The sequence below is a fragment of the Dendropsophus ebraccatus genome, chromosome 10 (assembly GCF_027789765.1).
Source record: "Dendropsophus ebraccatus isolate aDenEbr1 chromosome 10, aDenEbr1.pat, whole genome shotgun sequence".
In the NCBI taxonomy this organism is placed as follows: domain Eukaryota; kingdom Metazoa; phylum Chordata; class Amphibia; order Anura; family Hylidae; genus Dendropsophus; species Dendropsophus ebraccatus.
This window is the reverse complement of record NC_091463.1, coordinates 30051332-30065115: the sequence shown is the minus strand read 5'-3', so window position 1 is coordinate 30065115 and position 13784 is coordinate 30051332. Positions and strand designations below refer to the sequence as shown.

Here is a 13784-nt window from a genome sequence, read left to right as displayed (position 1 = left end):
TAATCACTGTATTGTTTTATTAAGCTGAAAACAAAGTGGGCTTCATTTATTGCTACCCAAAAAAAGAGAGCTTGTTGCCCACAGCAGCCAATCGGAGAGCCACTATTAATTCTTAAAGCGGCTAGCTAAAATTATAGAAAAAGGTTTGATGGTTTTCCAGAATCCTGCTCCACACAGATAAAGGGCAAATACACCAAAACAGCTGTCTGTGGATGAATGCCTGGCTTTGGTAAACCCCTGTCATGTTGCAATACTCACAACGGAGTAAGATTTTGACGCAAAAGGGGCCAACCTGATAGTTCCCTATTTTTGTCCAAATACCTGCAACCGACTGGGACTTAAGGGGCTACATATAAGGGTGGTTTGGTGATCTCGCCACTGGGACGCACTCCTCCCTATTCCCATGTTTTGAGACTCGCAACCGAGGCCCTGAGATCCCTTTCTTGCATATTCAAATTTTATAGGGGGCAATGTATCAATGGAGACTCTTGAATGAGCACTTCATTGGATATTTTTTTTGCTGATCTTCCTGAGCGCAGTGATTGTTGTGTTCTGTTGGTTTTTCAGCAACAGCACCACCCCTGTCCATGGGTAATTTTTGATACTTGGAGGATAGCATGTGTGCATACTTTTCCCCATGCAGCACTGCCTGAAAACAGGGGCCCTTTACAATGGACAGACACTAAGGGTCCTATTTTACATGATAAGCAATTAACGATCGCAAACAGGATAGTTTATTGTTAACCTGAAATCATTCACCACATTAAACAGAATGATAGTCGTTAGTTACCATCATTACAATGTTCGTTGTTACGATTGTTTACTCTGACTCCCAATAAAAGAAGGAACGATTAGTCAACGAATGAGAAATTACAGCGAAAGATTACCGATAATTATAGGGTGAGATCTAAATGAACAATCAACGACACACGAACGATTTTTTAATCGTTGCCTGCAATCACACAGAACGATTATCGTTTAAATTTAAACAATATAACGATTTTCCACATGATAACCGTCCTGTGTAATAGGGCCCTAACTCTACACAAGTGCCAATGATATGGTCCAGCACTCATTTAAGGAGTCTGTGTAGGAAGTGGACATACCTCTTTTATTCATTTTATTCTCCCATGACAGGAGCAGAAAAATTGTTATGACAACACATTGGATTTGTTGCATGATGGACAAAAAAATGGCAGCACATGCCGCGCTCTTCTTACCCCATAGAACTTGCAATGCAACCTCCACAACACAACAGAGTAGAATTCAAAAATGAGTAGGAGAACAACGCAAAGTTTATTTAAACTATATGGGGAATGCCAGTTTCCCCCCCCCCCCTCAGTCTGATTTTAGAGTAAACATAGGCTGGACCCTGGCCGTTCTACATACGATTTTCCTCCTTGCATAACTATGTAGCTGGACAAACTGAACGTCCATGTCAGTAATGGAGTCTGGACCATTAGCTGTCAGAGGAGCTGTTCAGGTTTAGTTGGCTGTGAAATCTCATCCTATGAAAACACTATTACCCTACGATGAACAAAGGACCTTGGGTGGGCTAGTGATCAACCTTTGTATCTTCAGTAAATTGCTTCAACAAGCATGTTAAAAAGAGGTGTAAGGTCCAGTGTGGGTAAATTGATCTGCTAACGTTTAGGCAGAGATTATCCTAATAATCCTCACATCTACTGACATCAAAGAGTACAGAAAGCTAATGACCGGCTCACATTACAGCTGGGATATCACATATTACACTTCAAGGAAGGCAGAACTGGACGTGTGACACAGGGATTTCTAGTCCCTGTAAACAATTCTTGAACAAACAAAACACTATCATGAAACAATACAAAATATAATATAGAATACATGTAGTAGCTAGCTGTACCAAGAAAGCTTTACATGCAACAGAAAATATGATTTGCATCTGTGACATCTATTATTGTATTATCACTTGTTACCTGAACCTAAACCAGTGTTCTCCAGCTTTTTGAACCAAATATTCCCTGCATTCAGACATGCCATGGTGTCTACGGGGGACCCATTGCAGGACAATGACTGGTAGGCACTATGAAAGCAACTGGAGGGAGGTTTGACTGAGAGGAGAGGAGCCAAGGAGAGAAGCAAAACTTACTCCAAATGACAGTAAGGCCCCGTTCTTCAGCGCGGACAGGGCAGGAGCGCGCGCCTCCCATAGAGTCCCATTATGAGCGGGAGGCTAACGGCATTCCGCGGCGGACAATTCCGTCGCGGAATTCCGCTACCTTTGCTCAGTGGGAACGGAGCCTAATGCTTTATAAAAATGTAGACATAGTACTGTCTAGCTATCTGTTCTTGTAAATCACGGACATATAGTATCGTTTCCTTGTTTCTCCCTGTAAATAGTGTAGGCACAGATAGTACTGCTTCTCTGTCTCTCCTTGATATAAGTTATATAGACAGTGATAGTACTGCCTCCCAATCTCTCCCTGTAAATAATGTCCGCACAGATAGTACTTCTTTTCTGTCTCTACTTGTGAATAATATAGAAAGGGATAGTGCTGTCTCCCCATCTCTCTCTGTAAATGATATAGACATGGATAGAACAATTTCCTTGTTTCTTCCTGTAAATAATGTAGGCACAGATAGTACTGCTTCCCTGTCTCTAAATGTTATAGATACTGATAGTACTACCATCCTATCTCGCAAGGTAAATGATATAGACACAGATATTACTGCTTGTCTGTCTCTCCTTGTGAATAATATAGAAAGAGATAGTACTGTCTTCCCATGTTTCCCTGTAAATCATATAAACATAGATAGCACCATTTCCTTGTTTCTCCCTTTAAATAATGTAAGCACACAGATTACTGCTTCCCTGTCTCTACTTGTAAATGTTATAGATACTGATAGTATTGCCATTCCATCTGTCTCTGTAGATTATATAAACATAGATAGTACTAGCTTCCAGTGTTTCTAGTCATATTAAATCCTTCTATGTTATTCCTTACAGAAAGAAAACCAATGGGGAAGCCAGAGAGGAATAGGCTTCAGCATAAGACATAAAACCTAAGTACCAACGTAAGTAAAAAGGTGAACAGCGAGAGCAGGGACTATGCATGTGAATAAAGCCTAGAAGACTCTCTAACATGCTTATAGCATCACAGCTGTCAAAAACATTGGATGCAACTTTCTAGCTTGGATATCTCAAGTTTTACTTTATAGCTCATACTATCAGACCATTTATGTTATGTTTTACCTATTTTATGCCATAATCATATACTTACATCCTTACAAACAGTGACTGCTTAGCTGCCAGGTTAGGGGATGAATACTTCTCCACAAGAGCCAGGGTGCTGAAACCAAACTTGTGAATGGGCTCATTGGAGTCAAGAGGTGGAAAGTCTGTGTCTACCTCTCCGTCATCCTCGGCGATATGCAGGCAGAACGAGTCCACATTGTCGCTGCAAATGAACAAAATAAAGGAAAAGAGTTAATAACGACTCAAGATGCATACTTATACAAAAAAGGCTGATTTACATCCAATATGGCAACCATTAAATCATCCCATGGGGCTTTTCTAGGCTTCAGAAAGGCAAATCTGTCTAATTATACTATAATATACCCCCTGTTCCAAAAGGCAAAAGCATTCACATTGGTTCCTAACTACTAGCCTTTCCCAAACAGATAGAAGGAAAAGAAGGTTTTAAGGCGTCGAACAAAGGATAAAAAAAAAAAAAAAAATTATATATATATTTAATTATAATTATATAAATTTCTGAACCAGAAACAGCAAACAATGGCTGTAACTGGTGCTGTCTTTAGTGATATCCCTCACTCTGAGACGTGAGTAGTCGAAATAAACAACCTGAAAACTGACCCTGTCAGCTCTACATGACATCATGCCAGATGTAGGGATAAATATGCACCCCCCACCACCACCACCATAAAGTAGAAGGCATGGTCACAAAGTGCCTCAGGCGCCAACCACAAGTGGTCATAAAAGCAGCAGTACAAACTCTCTTTGCGTGCGTGTGTGAGACAATAGGGACACGATGGTAATGTGGATAAAATCTGCTGCGCTGGAGAGACAGAGCTATAACTCAGCGCTGCCGAGTGTCGAGGGAAACATCCGCTGCTAAACATTCCATGGAAATGCTTCATCCAAATAAAAGGAGAGAGGTTCAAAAGGTTTCATTAAAATGATATATGCTGCGCTCAGCGTCTCAATCATATATGCTGCGGAAACAATGTGCTTCAGAGACTCGCTACAGACAGCCTGCCCCAAAAATCTCCGCCTGACACATCTTACAATCACACTCATCCCACGTATTAGAAGATCAATGGCAGACGCCACTTCCAGCGGTAGTAGTAAGTTGTGTAAAATGAAAATTTGCTATAGGCTATGCAAAAAATGCCATTTATACAGTGGCGACCATTGCAGGACAAAGCAAAGGTCTAGTGATTGCTACTGTGCACAATTTACTATTATAGAGCTGTCGGCCTTAGAAAGTTTTACATTTGAAGTTCTCTTAAAGGGGTTGTCCAGCGAAAATCTTTTTTTATTTCAAATGAACTGCTGTCACAAAGTTATATAGATTTGTAATTCACTTCTATTAGAAAATATCAAGTCTTTCTGTACTTATTAGCTGCTGTATGTCATGCAGGAAATGTTGTTTTATTTTCATTCAGACACAGTGCTCTCTGCTGAGATCTCTGGCCGAGACAGGAACTATCCAGAGCAGGAGAGATTTTCTATGGGAATTGCTATTGCGGGGGGTTTCAGAGGACGGACCACCCCCAATCTCTTACGTGTCCCCTATCCTGTGGTTAAAAAAAAAAGTAAATTTTGCCTGGACAACCTCTTTAAGTATTCAGTGTAATGATTTATAATCATGATCAAATTGTTTTACAAATGCAAAGGAAATTTTTAAAAAAGTTATTCTAATTTGTGTTATGATGAAGAGAAATTGTTAATATTTTCAGAATTTAAAGGGGGGGTTCATGCAAATACTAGTTATAGAATCTTGTTAATATACATTACTTACTAACCATTGGGAGGTACTGACCTGTGGGAGTTTAAAGTGTACCTGTCATTTAATTTTAAGAAACTTTGTAATTGGGTTTATTAGCCAATCATGAGAAAGCAGTTTGAAGCTCTCCCCCCTGTCTTGATTGTTCTCTATGGAGAGGGGAGGGGTGGAGGGACATGAGGCACCAAAACAGGACAACAAAGAGTTAATTTACAGCTACATCACTGGGCTCTGAATACTGGCTTTCACACCGCTTCCCACTGTGTAATCCTTCGTTCTTTGCTCTCTGCTGCCGATTAATCTCCCTCCTCCCCCCTCCCCTCTCCATAGAGCAGACAGGGGCACGTCTAATGTAAACAAGACATGATTTCCTGATAATGAGCAGTGAATGAAAGGAAGGAGGGGGGGGGGGGGGGAAGGCTGGGAAAAGTCTTTTTGAATCCAGATACAGGCATATTTGCCTAATAAACCCAATTGAAAAAAGTTTCTTAAAATCGCCTGTACTATTAATTTCTGCAAAATAAATAAAAATACGACAGTGACACTTTATCTGATCACTAGAAGAAAGAGGCCAAGGACTAGTAAAACAAAATGGCTTCTTTGTATTTTTGGTTTTCAAGTAGGAGCTATCTAGATTCTGCAAAGGACCGTTATTTACTAGACCGGGGCTGTGAAATAATTTCAGCTCCATAGTACTCTGCATGTAGATATAGGTTCATGGATATTTTGGCTGCTTGGCAGGACAGGCATCACTAACATCCATGTCCTTCGTACTATATCACACATGCGGATGACAACATTAGAGGTGGAGCATAAAATCACACATACTGTAGCACAATCACTCCAACATTTTAACACAAGAAGACACAAAAGGGCTTTTGATCATCATCCCTTTAGATTAGACATGGTAAAGAGGCTGCTGTCCCTTTAAGTTGCAACGGATGCTAACATGTTTTGCACATGGTTGCCTTTTATTTTCTAATCTAAAGCCTAAAACGCGCCATTGGTAGTAAACCCTGTGGCAGGCAGCGCTAATATTCATTGCACATAGCCAGGGACCTCTACTCACAGCGGCGCTCAGACTCCCCCTTTTAGATTCTCGAGTTTTAATTGCATGATTGATGTGGAAATTAATTAATCTCAAAGTGCATGCTAATTGTTTAATTGCTCGCTTGATCTATATGGATCATTTTCGGGAATTAAAAGTAGCTGATTTACTCTGGCTATTGATTGAATGTGGCACTGAGTTATTTTGCTTGCTACCTGATTTGAAATTCCCTCAATTAATTCCCAAAACCTTTTGCTTCGGAGGCGGCAGGGTGAGTTTGCCCCTTCTGGCTGATCTATACTAACTTGTCATGCTTAAGAGATATTTATTATTAGATCCGGCAAGTAATAATGACACATTAATATTAGCAGAGGCTGTACATTTCTGCAGAATGGATTGCCAACGTGGAATTAAAACCGATATATTTGTCAGTATCAATTTTCTAAAATTCTATGGTGACCTGGGTGCATTAATGAATGGCATTCCCTGCTCGCGCAGCCGGCTCGCCAGTAGTCATTGTCAAGGGAAAAAAGCTCGGCTTTAACTTGCACAACCCTCCGCCGATGTAATTAATGAAAGCAGAATAACAGCTTTTATTTCATTTACTTGTTGTTCTTTTGAAGGGGGAAAAATGTACTGCGGTACAGCGTTTCTCCTAAAAACACTCCAAGACACGAGGATCTCATGCCAACTAAAAAAGGGAGCCCAAGCAAGTGTTGGTAAAGCAGCTAAAAAGCTGGCCATACCAGTTGCATATGAAAGTCAGCCATCCATTGTTCCTCCTCAATACTTATTCAGAATATGACGGGATAGTGATCAGAAATGAAGGGGTTTTTTTTGTGTGGCCACTACATAATCAGTCAAAGTTGTATTGTTCTGTCTGTTAAAGTGTCACTGTCGTTTAATTAATTAATTTATTTATTTTTTTGCAGAAATCAATAGTACAGGTGATTTTAAGAAACTTTGTAATTGGGTTTATTAGCCGAAAAATGCATTTTTATCATGAAAAAGAGGTTTGAACCTCTCCTTCCTGTCTTCATGGTTCTCTATGGAGAGGGGAGGGGTGGAGGGAGATGAGGCACCAAAACAGGACAACAAAGAGTTAATTTACAGCTACATCACTGGGCTATCTCCTCTGACAGTCAGCACTGACCACTCTGGCCTCTGAATACCGCTTTCACACAGCTCTTACTGTGTAATCCTTTGTTCTCTGCTGCCGACTAATCTCCCTTCTTCCTCCTCCCCCCTCCCCTCTCCATAGAACAGACAAGCCTCGACTGATGTAAACTAGTCAAGATTTCCTGATAATGAGCAGTGGATGAGAGAGAGGGGGGGGGGGGGCTGGGGAAAGTCTTTTTAAATGCAGTTAATGGCATATTTGCTTAATAAACCCAATTACAAAGTTTGTTAAAATTGTCTGTACTATTGATTTCTGCACACAAAAAAAAAAACAAAACAAAAAAACGACAGTGACACTTTAAGATAAATAGCGGGGCGGGGGGGATTATTAAAGGGCCATTAAAGGGAACCTGTCATCACTTTCATGCTGCCTGAACCACAAGTCCCCAGTGGCTTCTTCTCGATCCACGATCCCCAATTGATACATCTCTCCCTATACCCACACAGGGAAAGATCTGTCAATCAAGACTGATGAGGCAAGAAGTAGCCACCAGGGACAACCTCTATGACTTGTGTTTTGGGCAGCATAAAAATGAGGATTGGTTCCTTTTAAATAGGTTGTTACATCCTACTAAATGTTCTATTTGCTGCAGTAACATCCCCCCCCCCCTTACCAGCACCCAAGACACATACACGTCCCTACATACAGAGTCTGCCAAAAAGCTGCATTATAGTTTGGCCTCCGCTGATCCAGAATACCTTTGATTATCCGTCCTCCTAATGGGAGTATAAATGCAGTGATGAAACCTGTACATTTGATGGCCTTACAAGTGCACACCAGACTTCCCTACAACTATTTTATGACCAATTTAATTTATGTTAAGACATAAAATAGCTGGTTACTTCAGTTTTGGCTCCCGTCCTTCCGTGGTGTACTGCCAACAGATGAGACCAATGAGATCATGGACCTTGGCATTGGCTATAGTCACCACTGTCATGGGCAGCATCTTGTCCTGGCTAGTTTGCATTGACAGATACACATCTATCTTCTTGGTGGCAGTAGTTCCCACATGGCCCTAGAAAGAGATAAAAACACAAAAGATTACTGTATGAATTAAAATGTTACCAAAATACACACAAATAACTATAAAAGGTCTCCATACACAAGGCCAAACCAGTCAAGCACAGTAGGGTGGTCTGTCTGAGCATGAGGGTCTTCCGACTCACGGGAGAAAAGGATCGGGCATGTTGACTTTCACCAGTCAGTCCTGTTGTTTTTGGGGTGATAAACTGGTGCCAGAGAAGTCTGGTAGTGGCTTTTCCCTTCTCTTCATACAAAAACACACAAATGCTCATATGTAAGAGACTGGGAGACATAGTTGAGCAGGCTGCTATATAGTCTTGTGGGTACACATCCAGGATAACTTGTCTTTTAGTCATGTAAACTTCTGCTCAGTCTTGGTTAAGCAGTCACGTGGGCGGTCCTACCCAGTGACTGACAGCTCTCCCTCTATACACACAACTGTCACTGATTAGGACCACTCACATGACTATTTAGCCCAGAATGAGCAGAGAAATTGAATGAAAAATTGACAAGTTATCCCAAAAAGTTTCACACAAAACTATAAATCAAGCTGCTCAAAAAAGTGACAAGATTTTGCAACCATTGGGAATGGACTCTCTAGTTTCCACATGCAGAAACATCATAGTTACAGCACGATAAGGCTCATGGGCCTAGCTTAAAATTATATAAAATAAATAAAAAAATATACTAATAAACTGCACCAACTCCTATATAGGACATCAACATACTAAATAGTCTATTTTGCCAGTATGGCAGGGCTACCAAAAGTAGTGGATGCATAAATACATATGAAGGTGACCAGCCATTTAGGAGCTTTATAAAGTTACGTTAACACCCCACTGACAAGTGTAAGAGTAGCCATATTGGTTGCTACAGAAACAACACAGGAGTAGAATTAAATAATAAATAAACTTAAAAAAAAAAAGTTTTGGTGTTATCATATGAGACGAGGAGAGTGATGAATGGGTTAAAGAGCCGGCTCAGACTGTCATGCGGCACAGCAGGATTTGTGCGCAGCACTATATTCTTACTACTTGGTGGCGGTGACTTTATTTGCTCGTACTCGGATGACTATCGGCACTGCCAGCTCTGTGTTTTGCACTCGTCGCCTTTGTTTCGTGCCGTTATTTATGTCCGAAGATGATATCACGCTGTGAAATAAAGTGCAAGTCTCTTTTTTCCCCTCTCTTTTACGGGCTTGTAAATAAACTTGCATCGGGAGTAAGCGGGTTCATTAGGGATCTGTACATTAAACCAAAGGAAAACAGCCACATAAAAATTGATTTGTTGCTCATCTACATGGCCAAACCAGGCTGCGCCTTTTAACTCTTTCATGGAATAAATGGCGGCAGGCGGCCTAACGAGCCTCGCATTAATTCCCGCTAATGATCCTTGTGCTAAAGGCAGAAATATTTACAAGCTCGGAACAACATTTACGTATTCCTGCATAGTTTTACATGAATATTAGGTGTTATGGATTACACAGAACTACACTAACAGGCTTGATTAATCGAGTACAGATTATATGGTTATAGCCAGGGAGCAGTGAAGCTGTCAGTCATTAAAGCAGTTGTAACAATCCATGCCCGGGCTATGTTTTATAAGAACATTAAAGGGGTATTCCCACCTTGATATGCCATAAAGGACTAATTGATGAGGGGCCTGATATGTAGAATTGGATCGCCTGACTTGTGTCGTGAGGCAGCCACCAAAGTAGTGAATGCAAAAAGCCATGCACATGTGTGACCACTGTTCCAATATACCACCTCACTACTGGGGGAAGGGCACTGTCCCACTTAGGTAGGTGCTGCATACAGGGCTGCTTAATAGTGTCCCTGCTCCTGCACTTAGGTTCTCTGGTACCCTATGCTTCTATATGTATGTACATACTATAAATTGCAGGAGTCCCTGCTCCTATACATTGATACCCGTTTCACATTCAGGTTGCTTGGGGCAACCAGAACCAACCATTTTATAAGGCAAGTACTGTGCCCCCTATCCCAGATGGTGAATGTACAGTATACAGTAGTGAGTTAACTCTACTTTCGCCAGGCTTGGTGGTTGGGGGGGGATAAAAACCTGCCTTGCCCCCAGGCCCTAACTACCCACATCACAGCCCACTATTAAGGCAAACACAGCCAACTATGATCAAATTCTAAAAAGAACAAAAGAACAACAACAAAACCTCACTAGTATCAGATATTAGGTTGCCTCCTATCATTCTGTGAGAAAAGTCATAGCTATATCTGGTATAGCAGGAGATAACAAATTTAGTTGCCAATGTGTTTCTTTCATACATTTCCATTTATCTTGGGTCCTAATGGGCAAATCTTTTTTATTACTAGAGATGAGCACGACTGGAGTTGAATGGTTCGCCATTTAAATACTGGTGGCTGACAAAGTTGAATGCAGCCCTAGGGAGTCCAGGAAAACATGGATACAGCTACTGTATCTATATTTTTCCAGCTTCCTAGGGCTGCATCCAACTTCTTTAGCCAATGGTATTCATATGCCAAACGATCTGCTATTATGCAACATAACAATAACAATGTAAGAGAATATGCCCCTATACAAAGAGGTAGAATTTTTATTTTATTATTCAGAGGTGACAACTGTGATGGCAGTCATTGAGTATCACCCATCTTTCCCAGAGGTAAGCGTCTCCCTACATAATCTGGTAGGGAAAAAAAACTTTTTTCCATGTAATATATCTGTTGTAGAAACTTTTCCATTTTCAGCTGTTCATTAAAACTGTCTTGAACATCCACAAAGGGAATCGCCTCGAAAATTCATGTGCACACTGGGTAATGCGAGAGCGGGGAAGGGGGGCATAGATCCATCGGGCACCCCCCTCCCATGGAAATTCTGGACGTGTGGCAGGATTTAATGAAAGTCCACCGGGGAATGTGTTCTTCTTCTCCATTACCGGCTGATGGGTCTTGTGGAAAGGTTACGGTGTAGTCATTAACATGCTCCTAAATTATACAGCAAATTTGGAGCACTCTTGAAATGACCTCTAAGACAATTTAATTCTAGACTTGCTGGGAAAGTGCTCGGCTAATGTGACACGGCTCCGACTGCTGAGGTACGACTGCGAGAAGCACTTTCAGGGGACGTATGTATAAATATACATAAACGTGTGTACTTGAGTGTAAAGGTGGGTAATAAAATCGCAGTGGCAGACACAATATTAAACACTACTTGACAAACTATACAATTGTAATGTTTTGTCCGGGGCTATTTACACATCTATTTCTGTGGGTCATTACAAATCCTCTGCCCTCCCTTTCACACCACAGAGGGTAAAGCTTACAATGTATTATGGACGAGACTCCCAGAATCCTCCGCTCTACTGGATGTTAATGCAGACGCACAAGGTCTGCCTGGGTTACCGGAAGATTTTAGTAAAAAAATCTTATCAGGGACGTGCGATTTCCAGGCAGATCCAATCATTTGTTATCAATTAGAATTCTGTATGGTGGATTGGATGGAGGAAGGGAGGGGAACCCAGCGTCGCTCACTACCACGGCTATTATTTAATTATGGGGCCAGATGGTTTAAGGCTCCGCTAGGCAGAATCTGCCGTGAGAAATACTTTATCTCCATTGCAATCATCACTACAACATCAGCTCCAGGGCTGAACTAACGCTCATGTTTTATTCCAGACGCTCGTGGTGTAGAAGTTAATTACGTATAAAAGGAGATTGCATTTCCAAATATTACACTGTTCTCTTATCAGCTTCTACAGTCCAGAGGCATACGGGGAGCAGCAAAAGAAAAGTCGTCAGCGTGGCTGGAACACGTGAAGGCGGCCGTAGACACTGGGCCAAGAATCAACGGAAACGCATGTTCTCGACCATGACGAATGATCGATGTGATAATCTCAACAGCAAGCCATCATTTTAGCCTGCCCTGTTACCATATCCTGGTACAGACAGAGAGGGCAGCAGAGAGCATTGTGTCAGACTGGAAAGAATGTACCACCTCCTGTGGCGCATACAGCAGCTGATAAGTACTGGAAGGCTTAAGTTGTTTTAATAGAAGTTATTTACAAATCTGCATAACTTTCTGACACCAGTTGATTTATAAACATTTCTGTTTCACCGGAGTACCCCTTTATCTATGACTGAAAGCTACAGCTGTCAATCATGGCAGAGAGGGGAGGCCTGGGAAACTCTCAATACCGAAAGCTTTAGGCATTTCACCAGAAAAGCTCCCCTCCTAAGCACTTGCTATATTAGCAGCCAGGATTTCAAGCAATGTATTCTATCAGTTACGTTCAAAGTGAAAATTTATATTTTTATATATATATATATATATATATATATATATATATATATATATATATATATATATATATATATATATATATATCTAAATTTATATTTTTATATATATATATCTATCTATCATAGATACAATTAATGTAGTCTTTGACCTCCACTAGAGGGAGCTAGGGAACTTGCTGTATACTGTTTTCATATTGAAATCCATCTTGATAAAAAATCCAGAAAAAAATAAAATAAAATAAAAAAAAAAAAAAACTGTATGCAGTCAGTTTTTCAGCTCCCATATGCAACAGTCAGAATTGTATCATTCAACTCTATGATTTGGAGCTTTGCTTTAGAAAATATGCAAGATAAATTACAAAGAATTCTGGACCAACAAATATACAGTGGTGCCTTGGATTACGAGCATAATTCGTTCTGGGACGGCGCTTGTAATCCAAATCCACTCTTAAACCAATGCAAATTTTCCCATAAGAAATTATAGAAATGCAGACAATTGGTTTCACACCCCAAATATAATGATTTTATATTCTGAATAACATGTAAAACATATGAAACAAATATCTATAAAAAGCTGAATATGTGATATTATAAGTTACTGTACAGTATAGCAATTAGCATGTGGAGTATAATGTACAGTAACTGCATAAACCTGGAAACCAGCCACAGTTTGTACAGCAGATAGAGGATAGAACTGCAGATAATGCAGGGAGCATGAAGGAATGAGCAGTACAGATGTGCGCACATACATGCAGCAATCTCTGTCCGGGGAGAGAAAGGTTACAGCTATGGAGAGATTACCTCCACCGTCCTGTCCCCTGATGTAAGCCCCAGCCTGAAGTGAATCTGCTATGATTTGGAAGGTGAGGAAGACTTCCTGGGTCAGAGTACAGTGCTGTAGACCTGTAGAACCCGCTATACAGACCATGCCCCTCCCCCGGTCTCGCTCCCACCCAGTACAGGGAGCTCTTAAACCAAAACAATGCTCTTAAACAAAGTCACAATTTTGAAAAACTGTGAGCTCTTAAAACAGAATGCTCTTAAACCAAGTTACTCTTAAACCAAGGTACCACTGTAATATTGTTAAAAGATTAATGCTCATTTAAAAGGAAAACAATTCAATAGTGAAGAAGATATATCATTGACTTGTTATATAAATACAATTGCCTTCACTTTTTGTTTGCCTGCTATGTAGCTGGGTTCAGTAGTGAGATGCTAATAAGTGACAGCCGACAAGC

General features: G+C 40.7%; 1 protein-coding gene across 1 annotated transcript in view; it reads right to left on the bottom strand.

Annotated features, from left to right (window-relative positions):
• Window positions 1–13784, bottom strand: part of MAPKAP1 (MAPK associated protein 1) — a 113141-nt gene that overhangs the window by 62603 nt on the left and 36754 nt on the right. The window contains exons 4-5 of the mRNA XM_069985802.1: window positions 8077–8249; window positions 3261–3437 (exon numbers count right to left, since the gene is read on the bottom strand). Of these exons, the coding sequence (XP_069841903.1) occupies window positions 3261–3437; window positions 8077–8249 (350 nt within the window). The remainder of the gene's footprint in view (window positions 1–3260; window positions 3438–8076; window positions 8250–13784) is intronic.